General features: G+C 41.1%; 1 protein-coding gene across 5 annotated transcripts in view; it reads left to right on the top strand.

Moving 5' to 3' along the window:
- TOGARAM2 (TOG array regulator of axonemal microtubules 2) overlaps positions 1-9,689 on the top strand; it is a 161,589-nt gene extending 151,900 nt beyond the window's left edge. For all 5 annotated transcript variants that reach the window (XM_030196134.1, XM_030196133.1, XM_030196129.1 and 2 more), the window contains 4 exons: positions 1,603-1,801; positions 2,871-3,087; positions 7,962-8,048; positions 8,456-9,689. In XM_030196134.1, coding sequence (XP_030051994.1) covers positions 1,603-1,801; positions 2,871-3,087; positions 7,962-8,048; positions 8,456-8,712 — 760 coding nt within the window. In that variant the 3' untranslated portion in view covers positions 8,713-9,689. The remainder of the gene's footprint in view (positions 1-1,602; positions 1,802-2,870; positions 3,088-7,961; positions 8,049-8,455) is intronic.
- The last annotated feature ends 7,186 nt before the right edge of the window (positions 9,690-16,875 follow it).

Here is a 16,875-nt window from a genome sequence, read left to right as displayed (position 1 = left end):
ATTAAAGATTCTCTTACCTTAAATTTGAGGATAGAGGCTGTAGAGAATGTGTCTAGAATGTGAAATGTACATTCTAAAAATTCCTGTAAAGAAATAATTTAAAGAGATTCTAAATTTTTCATCTGATGCTATGGTTGTGGAAATTTTTACTATATTCCTGTTAAGAGTTGTACTGAGTTTAACTGAGGAATTGGATACTCTTACCTCACAGTTTTGACTTAACTGTGGTGTTTTTTTTTTTTAGAGAATTTTCAGGACAATATTTCCATTAAAGCAAATCTTGTAACTTTTCTATCTTCTTTATTTTCCACTGATGTCTCTTTCTTATGGACTAGTTTGGATCGGTCTGTATAGATTTATTAATGTATATGGTTGCTTTGTATTTTTTTGTGTCAGTTTTGTTCTTTTTCCTTTTATTCTTTTTTGAAATATAATTTCAAAATGCAAATAGAAAAAAGATTCCAGGACCTGTGTGAATTAGCCAGCTGTTAGGAAAGAAGGGAGCCCAACCTGTCACAATCTTGTCTCTAAGTGGAAATCACCTTGGGCCTGGTCCATTACTACTACTACTTATTTCTGTAGTGTTAGTGTGCAGCACTGTGCACATTATATGCAGGTACTTTCTCTATCCCTAGTGGGCTCATAGTCTTAGATAGTTTTTGTGCCTAGGACAATGGAGGGTGAGGTGATTTGTCCAGGGTCACAACGATCTGCAGTAGGAATTGAACTCAGTTCCCCAGGATCACGTCTCACTGCATTAACCATTAGGTTACTCCTCTACTCCATCTGATTGAGCATTTTCAAACAAACTGAGTAACTAGTGATAAGATTCACAGTTCACCAAGAGCAGAGGATGCCACAAGTAAAAAATGAGGGTCCTGTAATTATAATTTGGAAAACAGGCATGATTTATTTATTTATTAGGATTTATTTACCGCCTTTTTGAAGAATTCACTCAAGGTGGTGTACAGTAAGAATAGATCTAACATGAGCAATAAACAATTACAGCAATTAAAATATTCAAAAATAATACAAAGTATGGCATAGTATACTACTTACAATGTCAACACAATACGTAATAGAACATTTTAATTGATAGTGAAGGGTAAAGAAAAGTTGGAATATATAGATAGGTAAGAGAGTAAGAATAGTAGAAATTAAGGTGCCTGATTTAAAGAAAGGTGCACATGAGGTCAGAGAGATGGTTAAATATTTTCTCAGCTAGGGCAGGAGTGGATAAACATGTCCTGCTGCAGTATGTGCAGCCCGAGGCACTCCTTGTGAGCGTGAGTGAGACTAACAGGTTAGTTATTTATTCCATTAAAGGCCTAGTTGAAGAGCCAAGCTTTCACCTGCTTCCTGAAGTAGGTGAAAGCTTAATGTGTGGGGCCCAAGTATTTTCCTTTTCAGGTCGTGGATTAATATTCTGGTTACTAAAATGCATTCATATAGGTTCTGGCAGAGATGGGCACTTGTGTTCCTTAAATTTTGGGGGTAAATGTTTTGATGACAATTAGCTGATTTTTTTTTACCTTAGCAGTTTTGTTTCTTCTCACTGGAATATCTTCCGTACCATAAACCTTTCTTTTCCTTTAAATCAAGGACTGACTCTGTAGTTTCGGCACAGTCACTTCCAGCGACCCACCAGCAGTCTGTTCGTACGGCAGAAGTTACAGAGCAGATAAAAGAGCTGAGCAATTTGCTGACAGCCAAGGATTTTCAGGACAAGATGGAGGGAGTGACACTCCTGTTGCAGCACTGCAAGAACAACCCCCACTTTGTCTCCTCGAACATCATCCAGGTCAGTGTCTTTCAGGTTAAGGACATACCCCTGGATTCTATTTAAAAAACAACGCAAAAATTGACACTTACAGCCCAATATTCAGCACTATTTAACCAGCTAGGAATAGCTCCTGGCTGGTTAAATAGCGCTTAGCCGGCTAAGTGCTAATATTCAGCAAAAGATAGCTGGTTATCTCTGCTGAATATTAGCACTTATATTAGCCATACATTGGAAAAAAACAACAACAGAAAATAGCTCACAGTCACAGTAAAAATGGCCTGTGCACACAGGAAAGACCTACATAAGACATGCTAAAGCAATTTCTTACTACGGCATAGTAAAAGGACCCCTTAGTTTTTTATTCAATGGTAATAATAAGGGGTTAGATCAAGATAGGTCAAGAATTAGGGAAATTGTACCTAGGAATGTTAAAGGTTTTATTAAGGAAGTTGGGATAGGACAGGTTTTGAATGGTGATTTCATTTGTTAACTGCTTCGATTGTTTTCATTAACATGTAGGCGGTGTATATAAATAAATAAATCAGTCAGTAAATCATCAGCACTCTGGTTCTGAATATTGTGATACAGGATTCTGGGGTCCTTTTACTAAGCCACGGTAGTGCGAGCACATCTTTGGGGCGCGCGCTGGACCATTTTTTAACGTGTCTAGGAAAAAGAGCCTTTTTTTTTTTTTAAAAGGGGGCCAGAAAATGGACATGTGCTAAAATTGAAACCAGCGCACATCTATTTTTGGCCTGAGACCTTACTGCTACCCACTGACCTAGTGTTAAGGTCTCACGCACTGCCCGTGAGGTATGCATGCAGCACACGCCAACTGCTGTTTACTGTCGGGTAAGCGACCCACAGTAGAAAATAGAAAATTATTTTCTACCATGGGATTCGGTGCGCGCCAAATTCAGAATTACTGGCTAGCTCACGAGCAAGCTGGGTAGTAGTACCGATTTGGCGCATGTTGTATGCACATAGGCCCTTACACAGCTTAGTAAAAGGGTCCAGTAACTACAAGTACAATGCAAATGTCATGTTACTGCCTGGCAATTTATGTTTATTTATGTTTTATTTTTAGATCTTTGATTCTTTCACTCCGAGACTCCAGGACTCCAATAAGAAAGTGAACCAATATGCACTGGAGTCCACGGTAATCATGATCCCTCTGCTGAAAGACAGTCTGCACCATGTTTTGGTCTCCATCATAATTGCTGTCACTGACAAACTGAACTGTAAGAATCCTGGTATTTACACAGCAGCTGTCAAGGTTCTTGATGAGCTCATTGCCAATTTAGGTAAACCTTTGCTCTTTATGCTTTTCTAAGATTAAGAAGAGTAGGAGGATGGCACAATCCAACTAATATTTACAACATACATACTATAACTGGACATGTTTCTCCACTCCTACCCTAGCTGAGATAATATTCAAGCACTTTTCTGACCTCAAGTGCAACTTTAAGGGGTCCTTTTACTAAGGTGCGCTGAAAAATGGCCTGCGGCAGTGTAGATGCGTGTTTTGGGAGCGCACAGAATCATTTTTCAGCGCACTTGAAAAAGATGCCTTTTTAAAATTTTTGCCGAAAATGGATGTGCAGCAAATTAAAAATCGCCGCGCGTCCATTTTGGGTCTGAGACCTTACCGCCAGCCATTGACCTAGCGGTAAAGTCTCATGCGGTAACTGGGCGGTAATGACCTACGCGTGCCAAATGCCACTTGGTGAGCTTAGCTGATGCGCAGCAGAAAATATTTTTCGGGTGTGTGTAGCAGATGCGTGCCAAAAATGAAATTACCACAAGGGCCACATGGTAGCCATGCGGTAACTCCATTTTGGCACGTGTTGGGCATGCGTAGATGCTTACGCAGCTTAGTAAAAGGGTCCCTAAATTAGTCCCCTTATTTTCTAACTCCTGTTACTCTATCGTATCTATCTATATGTTTCATCTTTGCTTACACCCTATGCTATTAAAATGTTTTATTGCGTATTGTGTTGATATTGTAATGTAGTATACTATGCTGTACTTTGTGTTGTTATTTGTACTGCTGTAATTGTCTGTTGCCTATGTTTGACTTATTCTTGCTGTACACTGCCGTGAGTGAATTCCTTCAAAAACTTTTTTAAAAAATTCTATAACAAATGTGCTTATGGTAGGAGCCTATTCTAAAAAAGAAAGTAGGCACTTAAGCTATAATTCTTTGAAGGAAATTATAGTATATATGTGTATTTGCTTAGGCATGAGACCTTATGCCAGCCATATAGCTGGGGTAAATGCTCGTGCCTAGTTTTGGGGAAATATGCACGTAACTTACAGAATTCTATAAGTTATGCGCGTAACTGCTTCCCACCCAGGTGTATTCCTACCTGCAAACTATGTGCTATGAAAGATATGCATATAGTTACAGAATAGCGCTTAGGTAGAGTATAGACATTAATGCGCTTATATGTCAGTATTCAAATCTTTACACACATATCTGGTGCGTAAATATTAGTACTTTATAGAATTTACCCCATTGTGTGCTAAGTCTGATGTTTCATATATATTCTTAAACTTGTACAAAATGACTGAGGGGTCATTATTTAAAGTGATTTATCCAGCCAGAAATGGCTCCTGGTTGGTTAAATCGTCTTTTTGGGGCTAACTGCTAATTGTCAGTGGCACTTAACTGGTTAGTGCTGTTCAAAATAACTGGTTGGCACCAAACTGAAAACCAACTATTTTGGGGGCATTCTGGGGGCGAAGTTGGCACTTGGCCAGTAAAGGGCCGATATTCAGCACTTAACTGGCCAGGTTAACCGCGTAAATAGGATCACATAAAAAGTGAGTCCTATCTTTATGCAGTAACCCATAGCTGGTTAAGTGCTGGTGTAAATAGGCATGCGCTGGATTCTATCATGGATCCATAGAATCGGTGTTCCCTGGGCTACATCTAGGCGCCCCTTTATAGAAATGCCACCCTAGTGACCAGACTTAGGGCCCATGACTTCAGGTTTTCAGAAGGATCCCTAAGGATGGAGCCCAGCTGAGGTGTGTTGCTGAAATGGCTGGACTAAAAGTAAGTTAAGAGGGTATATAACTTGTTGATTTAAAGAAAATTGCCCAGTGATCCCCAGGCGAAAGTTTTGAGAGAAATGTATATGATACCGTGGTTTACGTCCAGGCCTTTTTCTTTTTGAAATGTTACGATAATGTGTTCTTCTCAACTTTCTGGATTCTCCCCTATTATTTAGTGGTCTAAGAAGAGAATTTAATTGCCTTTATTTTTCATAGTTATGCCTTAATTGATATTGTTCTCATGTTACTTATGCAAGTTTGTGCTTGTGAGTTTAATGGAAAATTATAAATAAATAAATAAATAAATAAATAAATAAATAAATAAATAAAAGAGGGTATATAACATGGAGGAAAACCCACCCTGTTGTAAAATGAAGGAGGAGTAGCCTAATGGTTAGCACAGGGGACTGCGATCCCGAGGAACTGGGTTCAATTCTCACTGCAGGTCCTTGTGATGCTGGGCAAGTCATGTAACCCTCCATTGCCTCAGGTTAAAAAGCTTAGATTATGAGCCCACTAGGGACAGATAAAGTACCTACATATAATGTGTACAGTGCTCCATATATCTAGTAGCACTATAGAAATGATTAGTAGCAAATGAACCTTAATGGCTGATCTAAGCCCTGATTATGCCATCACACTCAACCAGTTATGTGTCCTCTGGTTCTGGAAGCCTCAAAATTTAGTTCCAGGGCCTGGCATTGAATTTCTGGGTTTGTGGCACTGAATCTCTGGGTTTGATGCCGTTAGCAGTCAGCAAAAATGCTGATCACCGGCGGCTCTCAACGTTGACCCACAAAGGTTATTATGTGATAGAAAGGACAATTTTTAAAATCCATTAAACAGTATAAATGGCTGCCTACCTTGCTGAAAAAGCTTTTTGAAAATTAGCCAGCCTGTATAAGGGAAAACGTTTCATGTAGTGCCACTATGGGGGTAATTCTATAAGAGGGTAGCAATGTTTGGGCACCAAGAAAACATGTAAATAGCCAGAATGCCTGCACGAGAACTGGGGCGTGGGGTTTTGTTGTTGGGAGGTGAGGTTTGGAGTTGGTGAGAGGGTCAGGTTTTTCTGGGAGAGTCAGGCTCTCTATCGGGGGGTGTTGATGGGTGTGGGGGGGGGGGTCAGGTTTGTCTGGAGTGAGTTGGGCTGTTAATTAGAAGGTATGGATTTGGATACATCCAACATTGGGATGGGAGATCTGAACTTGAGGGGGACGGGGATCAGGAGGCCAGCAAGTATGCTGGCCTGGCACTTGAATTTTGACAGCTGCTCTAGAGGACTGCTGCACTTACCACTTCCTCTTGAGATGAGACCTAACACACAGTAATGACTCGTGTACTAGCTGTCACAGCCAGCTACACCTCTGCTGCCCAAATCATGCCCAGAACCCACCAACTCCCACATTAGGCAGGTAGCATGGGATTTTTACCTCAGTGGTTGCTTTTTTAGTGCAGGAGACAGTAGCATGAGTCTGTGCACAACAAACGCTACGTTAGCTGCTTAATGTAGCTTAATAAAGACCCTTTAATTTGATTCTTATTCCCTTGACTTTTATTTGTTATTTTACAGTTTTATTGACCCTTGATGCAGATTTTTATTGAAATATGGTTGTGTCAGGTTTGTTTATTATTTTCGTTATTTAGCTAATGTTTGGTGCTATTCAGTTGTTTTGTTTGTTTATTATTTTTGTTATTTATCTAATATTTGGTGCTATTCGGTTTTTTTGTTTCTTTGTTCTTATAGCACCTGCATCTTTTTTTTTCTAGTTAGCAAATTGATGCAGAAAGCGATTCAGTCTTACTCATCCCCACTGAGAGGAAATGTAGAGACCCCCTCCGAAGGAAAGTTTCAATCTCAAGTTTACCCTTCCTATGAGAGGAAGAGTTTTTGATCTTTCCCTAGTACTGAAAGGCAAAGAAGGAAAGATGCTAGGAGGGTTCCACATCTGAGCCATCTCCACAGAAGGAAGTTTGTCAAGTGGTAGTAGCAGAGAAATGAACAAGTATGCATGTTTGAGGAAGTCAGATAATGCCAATTATACCTGTGGACCAAACTCAACAAAGTTTTTGATCTGTCTGGTCCAGGAATCTAGAAGTAGACTTCATGTTGGCTACCCAGTCCCTGATAATTGTATTTTCTTAGAAAGGGAAATAAGACTCCAAAGTATTCCAGTGGTACATTACCCTATTGAAAATAACAGAATGACATGGAAGTTGGTAGAAGCTGTGTTGAAGAGGCAAGAACATGGGGGAGGATGGATTTGTTAATTAGAAGTAGTTGATAAAGGCAGAAAAGCTGCCTGTATAAGGGAGAAACCTGACCCTCAAATAGAAACAACTGGTATGACACCCACACCAATGACTTCTGATGAGTTTGAAGGAGAAGAGTCATGGACTATTTTTGTTTAATCTAGATCCACCTGATGGATTCAAAGAAGAATCATGGACTTTTTTTTTTTTTTTACTTGATTTAGATACACTTGAAGATGGTGTTTTCATAGATGTAAATTTACACATGATGAAAATAAGTGAAGCTCTGTTTCGGCGGGAAATCACCAGCCTCAGGCATCACAGACTCCATTTTGAATTGCTGCTGGATTTTACTGCGTAACTCCATCTGTCCGATATTACTGCCATACCTGTCTTTCTGTATCATTACTCTGCAACAGACTTCCCTGTCTTTTTACTGTTGTTGGGAAAGTTTCACTGTGACCCTACAGCAGGCGATTTCCTGCCAAAACATGGACCGTGTGGGGTCACTGGTGTTTTGATTAAAGGACTTTGACTTTTACTCTTTGGCTGGTTGTATTTGTGGCATCCTCTACTTTTGCTTTCTTTTGTTGGATTTTGTTTAGAGACATCCTCATGTTTGTGTGTTTTGCTTCTTGAAGCCTATATTAGGCACATGAAAGGAACAATTGAATCATACATGAAACTAATTCATTTGCGTGCCCCATTTTGATTTAAAATGGTTTTTCCCTTGGTGTACAGTAAACTTACGGTACTTTTTTGGATGGTTATGTGTCTGATAGTGAAACATAATTAAGGTAGCTTTTATTTTGTTACGTTTCAGTAGCAATAGTGAAATGATTCAAAGGTTCTTTTTCTATTTCAGATAATGTATGGCTTCTGCAGCCATTCGCAAGCAGGGTGAAGTTCCTCAGTGGACGAGCTGTCAATGATATCACAGAGCGCCTGTCAGGTAATGTAGCCAGGGCAGTGCCAGGCTCCATCTCACGCACACAGGATCTGCACAGATGGGCTGAGGCTGTCAACCTAATCCTCAAATACATTCAGAGTTTCTATCTATTTATTTACTTACTTATAGCATTTTATCCCACATTAAACATGAATTAGATTGGAAACTGGGAACATTTAAAATCTTTTTTTTTTCCTGGAGACAGTCATGCATTGCCTCCCCAGGTTCTCTCACCAGGTATAGCCAACTCTGCATTTATTTTTTTTTGGGGGGGCAGAGCCCCCAGTCCACCTCTGCACCCTTCCCCCCCTAAATTGCAGGGCTGTCTATAACCGGGGCAGAGCCTGTTAAAAATTTACCAGCACACCACTGCCTGTATATGTCAAATTCTTTTGTCTTCTGTCTTGTAGTCATGGTGGCTTCTGTCTATCCCCGGAAACCTCAAGCTGTGGAGCGTCATATCCTACCTACACTGTGGTACTTCCTGAACAACATAACGGGCAATGGGGTCCTGGTTGGCAGGAGTGGAAATGTCAAGACTGTGGTCTGTAAGCTCATCAAGTCTCTGTATGAACAGATGGGATCTAGTCTAGAGGAATACGCATCCAGTCAGCCCCAACATGTCTCAAAAACTCTACGGGCTCTCATGGACACGGAGCACCAATGACCATATCTTGCTTTATCTTTTGGGAGAAGGTGTGCAGTATGGCACCTTGTAGATGGATAATTTCTTGACATGATCCTGAAGAAACCCCAGATGAGTTCCTGGAATCTGACTTGGAGTCCGTGATCATCCTGTACAGGAGGCTTTGTCTGCGGGACATTCCGATTTATTCAGCACAGCCTGTATGAGCAGCTAAGCACTGCATTCTAGGGCTTTTGGTCATGGAAACACACAAGGACTTTGTTGAAGCATTATTTCAGCCAGGTCAATCCAACAACTGTCTCTGGTGCAATGTTCAAGTGTTGGCATACAGGTGCTATAATATAGTGCTATGCAGCTTTTTTTGAGACAAAATGAACTGTATATCTTATGTATAAACGAATGTACGTGAGGAAAAATTAATCCTTTCTATTGTGGGTCTCCCACTGAGTGGTTCTCAAACCAGTCCTTGGGACACACCCAGGCAGTCAGATTCTCAGGATTTTCACAATTGCATGCATTGCCTCCATTAGTCTGTCTCATGCATATACATCATAGATATTCTGAAAACTAAACTAGTTAGATGTATCCCAGGGACTGGGCTGAGAACCACTGTTGTAACCGCTTACTCTATCCTGTCAAGCTGCCTGTTCTCTGGAAGCTGCTCTCCCAGAGGGTCAGCAGGGAAGAGCAAGACTTGGAATTTACCGCAAAACACAGAAAATTATTAAAACTTTTTCCATTTGAAAGGTAAGTTGGAAATACTATTTAAATATTGACTATAGTATAATTGGAAGAGACTGAAAGAATATCACTACAGGTTTTATTTTTGGTGATGTTCCAGGTCGTTGTTTAAACTTATGTTGGGTCTTTTAAGCCTACATTAAAAAGGTTCAGCTGTTAGTATAACCTGATAATCAAGTCAAGCATAAAATAAACCCCTCTGGGGTAGAGTCTAGGTCTAAATGTACATATTGTATTATGAGTTAGAAATAAAGTCTCATATTTTTCTACGGTTTTACTTGTTCAACTTTTTTTTTCTTTTTTCTTATAATGTGACCATATAATTATATAGCAAAACAGGATTATTAACAGTGACTGTGCTGAGGAAAACATGGGAGGCAGGACAAGGAAGGTGAAAGAAGAAAAATAGGTTAAGGGTCTTGTTGCCAAATATCCAAAAATGGTGATGTACATGAACTTTTTAGATCATGGAATTTCCTTCTGCAGATGTCTATGGATCTGAAAAAAGCTTTTTGAGACCGCATACATTCTTTTGGAAAGGTTGCATAATCTTTCCCAATTGTGCGCATGCACTAACCGTTGCACGTACACGCAGAAAAGCGAACACACTATTTCAAGAATAGTGTGCCCCCCCCCTTGCAAATAGTGCACACTGTTTGTAAAGAGAACACACTCTTAACAACATTGCTCTCATAGCAACTCAATGACCAAGAAAACCTGAATAAAATGAAAATTCCCAGAAATTAAACAGGAAATGACACAACACAAATTTCCAGCTGCCTATCCCTATTGCTAACTCCCTCCATTTTATAAGAATAGGTCAATTAACTCCTGCATTTATCCTGTTGAATGCATAAACTTGTAGTTTAGATTTCCCAACAACAAGCATTTCTACAAATTCATGCATGCAACAGGGTTAAAGTTAGAAATGGATCATATTGCCAGTAAAAAAAAAGAGGCAGCTGGCAACCTTATATTTTTTGACTAATGCTTTGTTGGTATTGCAAAGGCAAGAAGCCAGTTTTCAGGAATATGTTTCTTCTATATCCTTAAAAAAAATTAATTGATGATGACTACTGCCCTCAGCCACTGACTGTTACAGAGCCTAAGACTGAAATATTCTTTTCAACCAATTCAAATTTATCCTTAATTCTAATTTTTGACCTGAGTTGCATAGGTGGTCGGTGACTTAGATGTTTGGAGAGGATAAAGTGGAGAGGGGTTGGGGCAGGACTAGGGCAGAATGGGAAGGTGTAGGGTTAAGATGAGTTGGGATGGGACATGGCTTCTGAGACTATGCTGGAGGTCCTTGGTAGTTAGGATCAGATGAAGGGTTCTTGGATTCTCTGGAACCCTATATAGGCAGTGGATGCTATAAGTTGTTCCTGTACCACTAGCCTAGGTGGCTAGGTTGCTTTGATGGAACTCAGAAATTGTAGCCCAATTTCTCTTTCTCCTCTGTGAACAGAAAGAATAGAGAGGTTCCTCTTGTCCTCCAACATCCAGACACAGCAACAATCTCCTTTACACTCTTGGATAGCCATCATAGCTCTCATGATATTCATGGAGCCATAGCGACCTGGGACAAAGCCTACTTGGTCCTCATGAATCAGCTCCGGTAGTACCTGGTTTATACGTCTGGCCAATATAGCTGCAAGTAGCTTCACATCTTGATTTAACAAAGATATCGGGCGGTATGAACCCACCTGCGCTGGGTCTTTACCAGGTTTTGGCAGAAGCACTATATGGGCCATATTGCTTTGTATGGTCAATCCCTCCTCCACTAGCCCATTAAACCACGCCCCCAATGATGGTGCCACCAGATCGCTTAGAATGTGATAGTATTCAGGCCCAAAGCCATCCGGTCCCGGCGCTTTAGTAAGTTTCAGCATTTTAATACCTAGCCTTATCTCTTTCTCTTTCACAGGCCCATTTAGAGTATCCAGTTGTTCCCTCGTCAACCGCGGTATCCTTAACCCTTGAAAGAACTCGTCATACTTATCTGCATCAAAATCCCGGGCTTTATATAGTGAACTATAATACTTAACAAATTGTTGCATGATTTGGGACTCCATGGTATATACTCCCCCCTTATCATCCTTTATGGATGAGATGATCTGCCTTTTTCATGTGGGCCTAAGTTAGCCAGTAATTTGCCCGCCTTACTACCCCCCCCCCCCCCCCCCACTTGAACAATCTAAAGCGCTGGTAATATATATCCCTTTCTGCTCTGCTGGTCAATATGTAATCTATTTGTTTCTTGACTTGTGCCATTTGTGTTTTAAATGTATCATTTATATGTGACATATGTGCCCGCCTCAATTGATGGTACTTCTGTGATAACCTCAACAGGTCTGCTTCTCTCTGCTTTCTCTTCCCTGCCACATATGCGATAACATAGCCTCGCATAAACGCTTTTGATGCTTCCCAGTATGTGCTTGCGTTCACCTCCGGTGTGTTATTATACCTCTGATATTCCATCCATTTGGTGCGCAAGAATTCCTGAAACTCCCTATCTTGGTACAGGGAGGGGGAAAATCTCCACACCCTCTCGCCAGGATCTGCCGCAAAGGAAATCGCCATTTTAACTGACAGGTGGTCACTAAAGACACTATCAACTATCTCCGCTCTCACATTCCTAGAGACTAAGGGGGACGTTACTAATAAGTAGTCCAATCTGGAGTATACCCCATGGGGATGGGAATAAAATGTAAACTCCCCATCCTGTGGATGCAGGAGCCTCCATATGTCCACCAGTCCCAATTGAGAGGCCACGAAGGGGATCCCCCTGGCCTCCCAGTTCTTCCCCCTGGACTTCGGTGGTTTACAGTCATTCATGGGGTCTGCTACTATGTTGAAATCTCCCCCCCCCCATAACAATCTGGTAGTTGAAATAGGGTACCACTCTTGCCACAAGGTCAGAGAAGAATTTATGGGAGTACACATTGGGCCTATATACATTACATAAGATGAGTTGCTGTCCCCACAATTCACCTATAACAAGCACATATCTACTTTGTTTGTCCTGAATTACCTTGTGGCATTGGAATGGTATTTGTTTATGAATTAAAATGGCCACCCCCCTTTGCCTGGAGTTGAAGGCTGAATACCCTACTTCGCCCACCCACCTCCATCCTCAGTTTTTGGTGTTCTAGGGCTGATAGATGAGTTTCTTAGAGGTATGCAATATCAGCCCTTTCTTTTTTCAACCAGGAGAGGATCTTAGTTCTTTTTATCGGGGAGTGTAGTCCGTCAACATTGAGCGTGATGAGTTTCAGACTACCCATATTGTGAATGTGTTTGCATTTTAACCTTGGTCAAGTTACCATATACCTCGCCGGTCTCCCAGCCGGACCCGCAGGACCTCTTTTTCTTTACGACCGCTTCCCAGACATGCTTGCCATACTCCTCCCTTGGACTCAGTGATCTCACTTTATTTATTTATAGCATTTATATCCCACAATATTCCCACCTACGGGAAGGCTCAATGTGGTGTACATCAGTCTATAAAAAATACAACAATTCAGCAAACAAACAATTTCATAGAAGTGAAAGAGAGAAAGGGTAATAGTTCAGTCCAACTTCAAACATATGCTCATAACATAAACTTTATTTCCTCTCAGCCACTTCATTTGTAAGTCCTCCACTCTCTCCAGCCTGTTGTACAGTAGCCCTTATTCTGACCTCCATGGGTATTCACAACATAGTCAATCGCTGCACCTCTCCTTGTGGTCTGGCTTTGGTCTCCAGTTCCTGATTCAAAACAGGCACTGATGTTGTGCTCAACGCCACCCCTTCTATTTCACAGAGTCCCGTCTGCTCCGGTCCCCTGTCCAGATATCTAATTTACAAGCGTTGCGCCAGCCTTCTCCACTCCTGTTCCACTGGGCTCTATCTATTCCGGTCCATGGGGATCTGGCCCATTCCCTTTATTATAATTGTCCAGATAGTCTTTTGCAGCAGCCGCATCGTTTATAACAATGGTTTTCCCCTCGGCCCAAATTCTCAGCTTGGCCGGATACACTAGGGCAAATCGGACCCCCTTTTTGTAAAGCACAGAGCACATGGGAGCCATGGCCTTCCTCAACAGCGCGACCCTCGTCGAATAATCATTAAACAACAGCAAGCGATGCCCTTCGTACTGGAGCTCCTTGGCTCTGGAGGCTTTCAAGATCTTCTCCTTTGCCTGCCAATTTACAAAATGAGCAATCGCTGTGCGGGGTCTGCTGTTACCTTCCCCCTGGGATCGCACCCAATGTGCTCTATCGCAGCCAAAGAGGCCCCCTTGCTCCTCCAGTCCCAGATGTTCAGGGAACCACTTGGCGAAGAATTCATAGATATCTTTGTCCGGTACTGTTTTAGGCAGTCCTATGACCCTTGCGTTGTTCCAGCGAGAGTGGTTCTCCTGTTCCTTGATGCGCTCTCGCATCTCTGCCAGTTCCTTTTGGAGCGCCGCCAACCACGTGGCAGCATTCTGGGCCTCCTCCTCTCTCGCTGAGAGCCATTGCTCTACTTCTGTAATGCGTACCGAGTGTGAATCAAATTTCTCGTTTATCTCATCTACTGCTGACTGTTTAGCTTGTCTTCCAGTATGGCAGAGACTGAGCGTGAGATCTCCTGGGCCAATTCTGTAGTCAGGACTGGGAGTGCGTTCTGTGCAAGCCGTGCCTCCGCCATTTTATTGTGGTTGCTCCTGGGAGGATTTGTCGATTTTCTGTTGGCTCTTGAGGGCATACCTCGACTGAACCCCCTGTAGTATATACCAGATGGGTCCTGGGATCTGTACGCTCAGGTCCCCTCGATCATCAGAGTTTTAGTCCTGTAATATAGCAGATATTGGCAGGTTGGGTGCGGAGCCTCTCCTTCTCGCTGCCTCTCAGGTAGCAGGCATCATGTGACCCAGCCTATTTCATTCCTTTTACATTTTATGTCCCACTTACAACTTGTAAATATCTTAGCGTGTTTGACAATGATGAGCATGCCTCATTTATAACATAAACGTACCAATGTAACTGAGCACACTGTACTCCGAATGCCCAACATGGTTAAGGGTCAGAATAAGAATTCACTAATCCCACTTTGTATAAACATTATATATATAGACCATAAACAGGTATCTGTATAGAGCTAAATAAACCACATTGCACGTTTACAATCCAGCTTTTTATTGATTTCTTAGCATACTCCGACAGTCACAAACCACGCCGCTCTAATCCTTTCTTAAAAGCAACTCGGTGTATAAAAACAAACTTTGTAACATAAGATGAAATGTCCAGATCAAGTACTCACTGTGCTTGTTTCGCTGTTTAGCATCCAACACTCTGTAATGCTGTGCGTCAGCATTACTGAGTATACCACATCCCACATTTTAAAGCCTCACCACATAGGTAACCAACCGTCATAGGTTGTAAACTTAATCAAATCAAAACTTCATAGCATAATTTCAAAATTAATCATTCAGAAAGCACTTTTATATCGTAAGCGATCCAAAAGATTATTTTAACATGAATACGATATTATACACGCGACCTCCTTCTCCTACATGAGTACGCAGTTGTGGAACGCACTACCAGCTGATCTGAAAACAATCGACGAAATATCCAACTTTCGTAAATCCCTGAAGACGTATCTCTTCAATAAAGCCTACAAAGAAGACCCATAGCTTAACTATACTACCTCACCAAACTACCCCAATCCGAAAGTCATCTTTCTATATCTACTTTCTTAGTACTTCTTTCCATCCTTAATCTCTTTGCATCAACAATTGTATCAAACACCCTGAAATGGCAATGTCATAACAGACCTCTGTAAGCCACATTGAGCCTGCAAATAGGTGGGAAAATGTGGTATACAAATGCAATAAATAAATAAAATAATAAAATAAATAAAAGTGATAACATCATGACGGTCCGTGTAGCGTCAAAAATCTTTGAAGTCTAATTAACAAGATGAGCTTCATTTCCATATTACTAACATACTTACATTCAGTCAGTGACATACTGATATCCAATCCCTCATTTGAACTCATATTAAAAGAGCAAGAAAAATTAAAATTCAAAAACTACAGTAGCTGAACAAGATAATTAACGGTTGGGAAATGCTGGTGAGGTATACTACTAACATGTTACCTTACTGTTTGAGCTAGCCACTGAAACAATCAGTTTACCTGTTATGTTGCTATTGAACAGGATTGCCGTATGCCAGTGCTGCAGTACCTCTACCTCGGCATTGTAAAAGGGCCCCTATATAAGCTGTCTGCAAGTTTGAAGACTATTGAAGTGCTGTATGTTCAGTAGGTATTTTTATGTTGCTGGAGGGCTCACAACTGCAAAACAAAATGGACTTGAACCCAGGTCCCTTGGCTACCCCTCTGCTCTGCCCGACATCCATATGGCTATTTTTCTCAAAATGATACCAGACATCCATCCCCTTTCCCTGGTCTTTTGCAGCTCAGATTGGATGTTTCATTTTGGAAAATGGCTATTCATTTTGTACATTCTCAGCACAAAAACATCCATCTCACAGCCATTTTCAAACTGAAAATCTGGACATTTCTGTTGTTTGAAAATGGTTGTGAGAGAGATGTTTTTGTAAGAGCAGGACATCTCCATTCAGACATTTTTTTGAAAATGCCCCTCTGTGTGTCTTCTTAAAATTTTCCCCATAGAAGCAGATGAAATTATGGTTAAAATGCAGCTGTGTATATTTATAGGAGCTTGGGTCTGGATGAAGTACAGGCATAGGCATACATTTTAAGTTTAAATTCATTTTTATTCAACAGAAACATAGGAGACAATGCATTAATAGGTAACACTCATTTTAAACAAACCAAGGTCTATCTCCCAATATCCATCCCAACACCTGTGCCCCACCTTCCCCCCTCCCACTCCCCTGTCCTTTTCAGTCTACTGAGTTATAGCTTATCTAAGCAAAACATACTAATTTCTACATATTAAAAATTCAGCAGTCAACTGCGTGCTATTGGTGATAACATGTCCCAAAATAGAAGAAGAAATATCTTTGATTCCGTGTCTTTCCATTCACAAGAGGGATATCATTTGTGCTCTCCATTGATGTATAGAGGGTCTGTAAGTGGAAAGCCAGTCCATAAGTATGGTGGTCTTTGCCATGACAATAGATCAAAGTACAAAAGCCTTTATACTGGGTGTGCATTTTATAACCTACAAGTGTACTTTATCACTCCACCCAAACTAATCCACTGAACACATCCAGATCTGGATCACATACAGGTACATGCCTATGTGCCACCAAGTATAGTTGTACATGGAGGGAGAGCTTAATTTTATAAGAAGCATTTTACTGATGTATACTGGCATGTAAGCATGAACAATTCTTTATAAAATCACCCCCTTAATATATAAGATGTAGAAGGAGCTTGGCAGGACCTAGCTTGGCTGGAGCTTGCCATGACCTGAAGCTTGG

Source organism: Microcaecilia unicolor, chromosome 3 (genome assembly GCF_901765095.1).
Source record: "Microcaecilia unicolor chromosome 3, aMicUni1.1, whole genome shotgun sequence".
NCBI lineage: Eukaryota > Metazoa > Chordata > Amphibia > Gymnophiona > Siphonopidae > Microcaecilia > Microcaecilia unicolor.
This window is presented reverse-complemented; position numbering and strand designations above follow the sequence as displayed.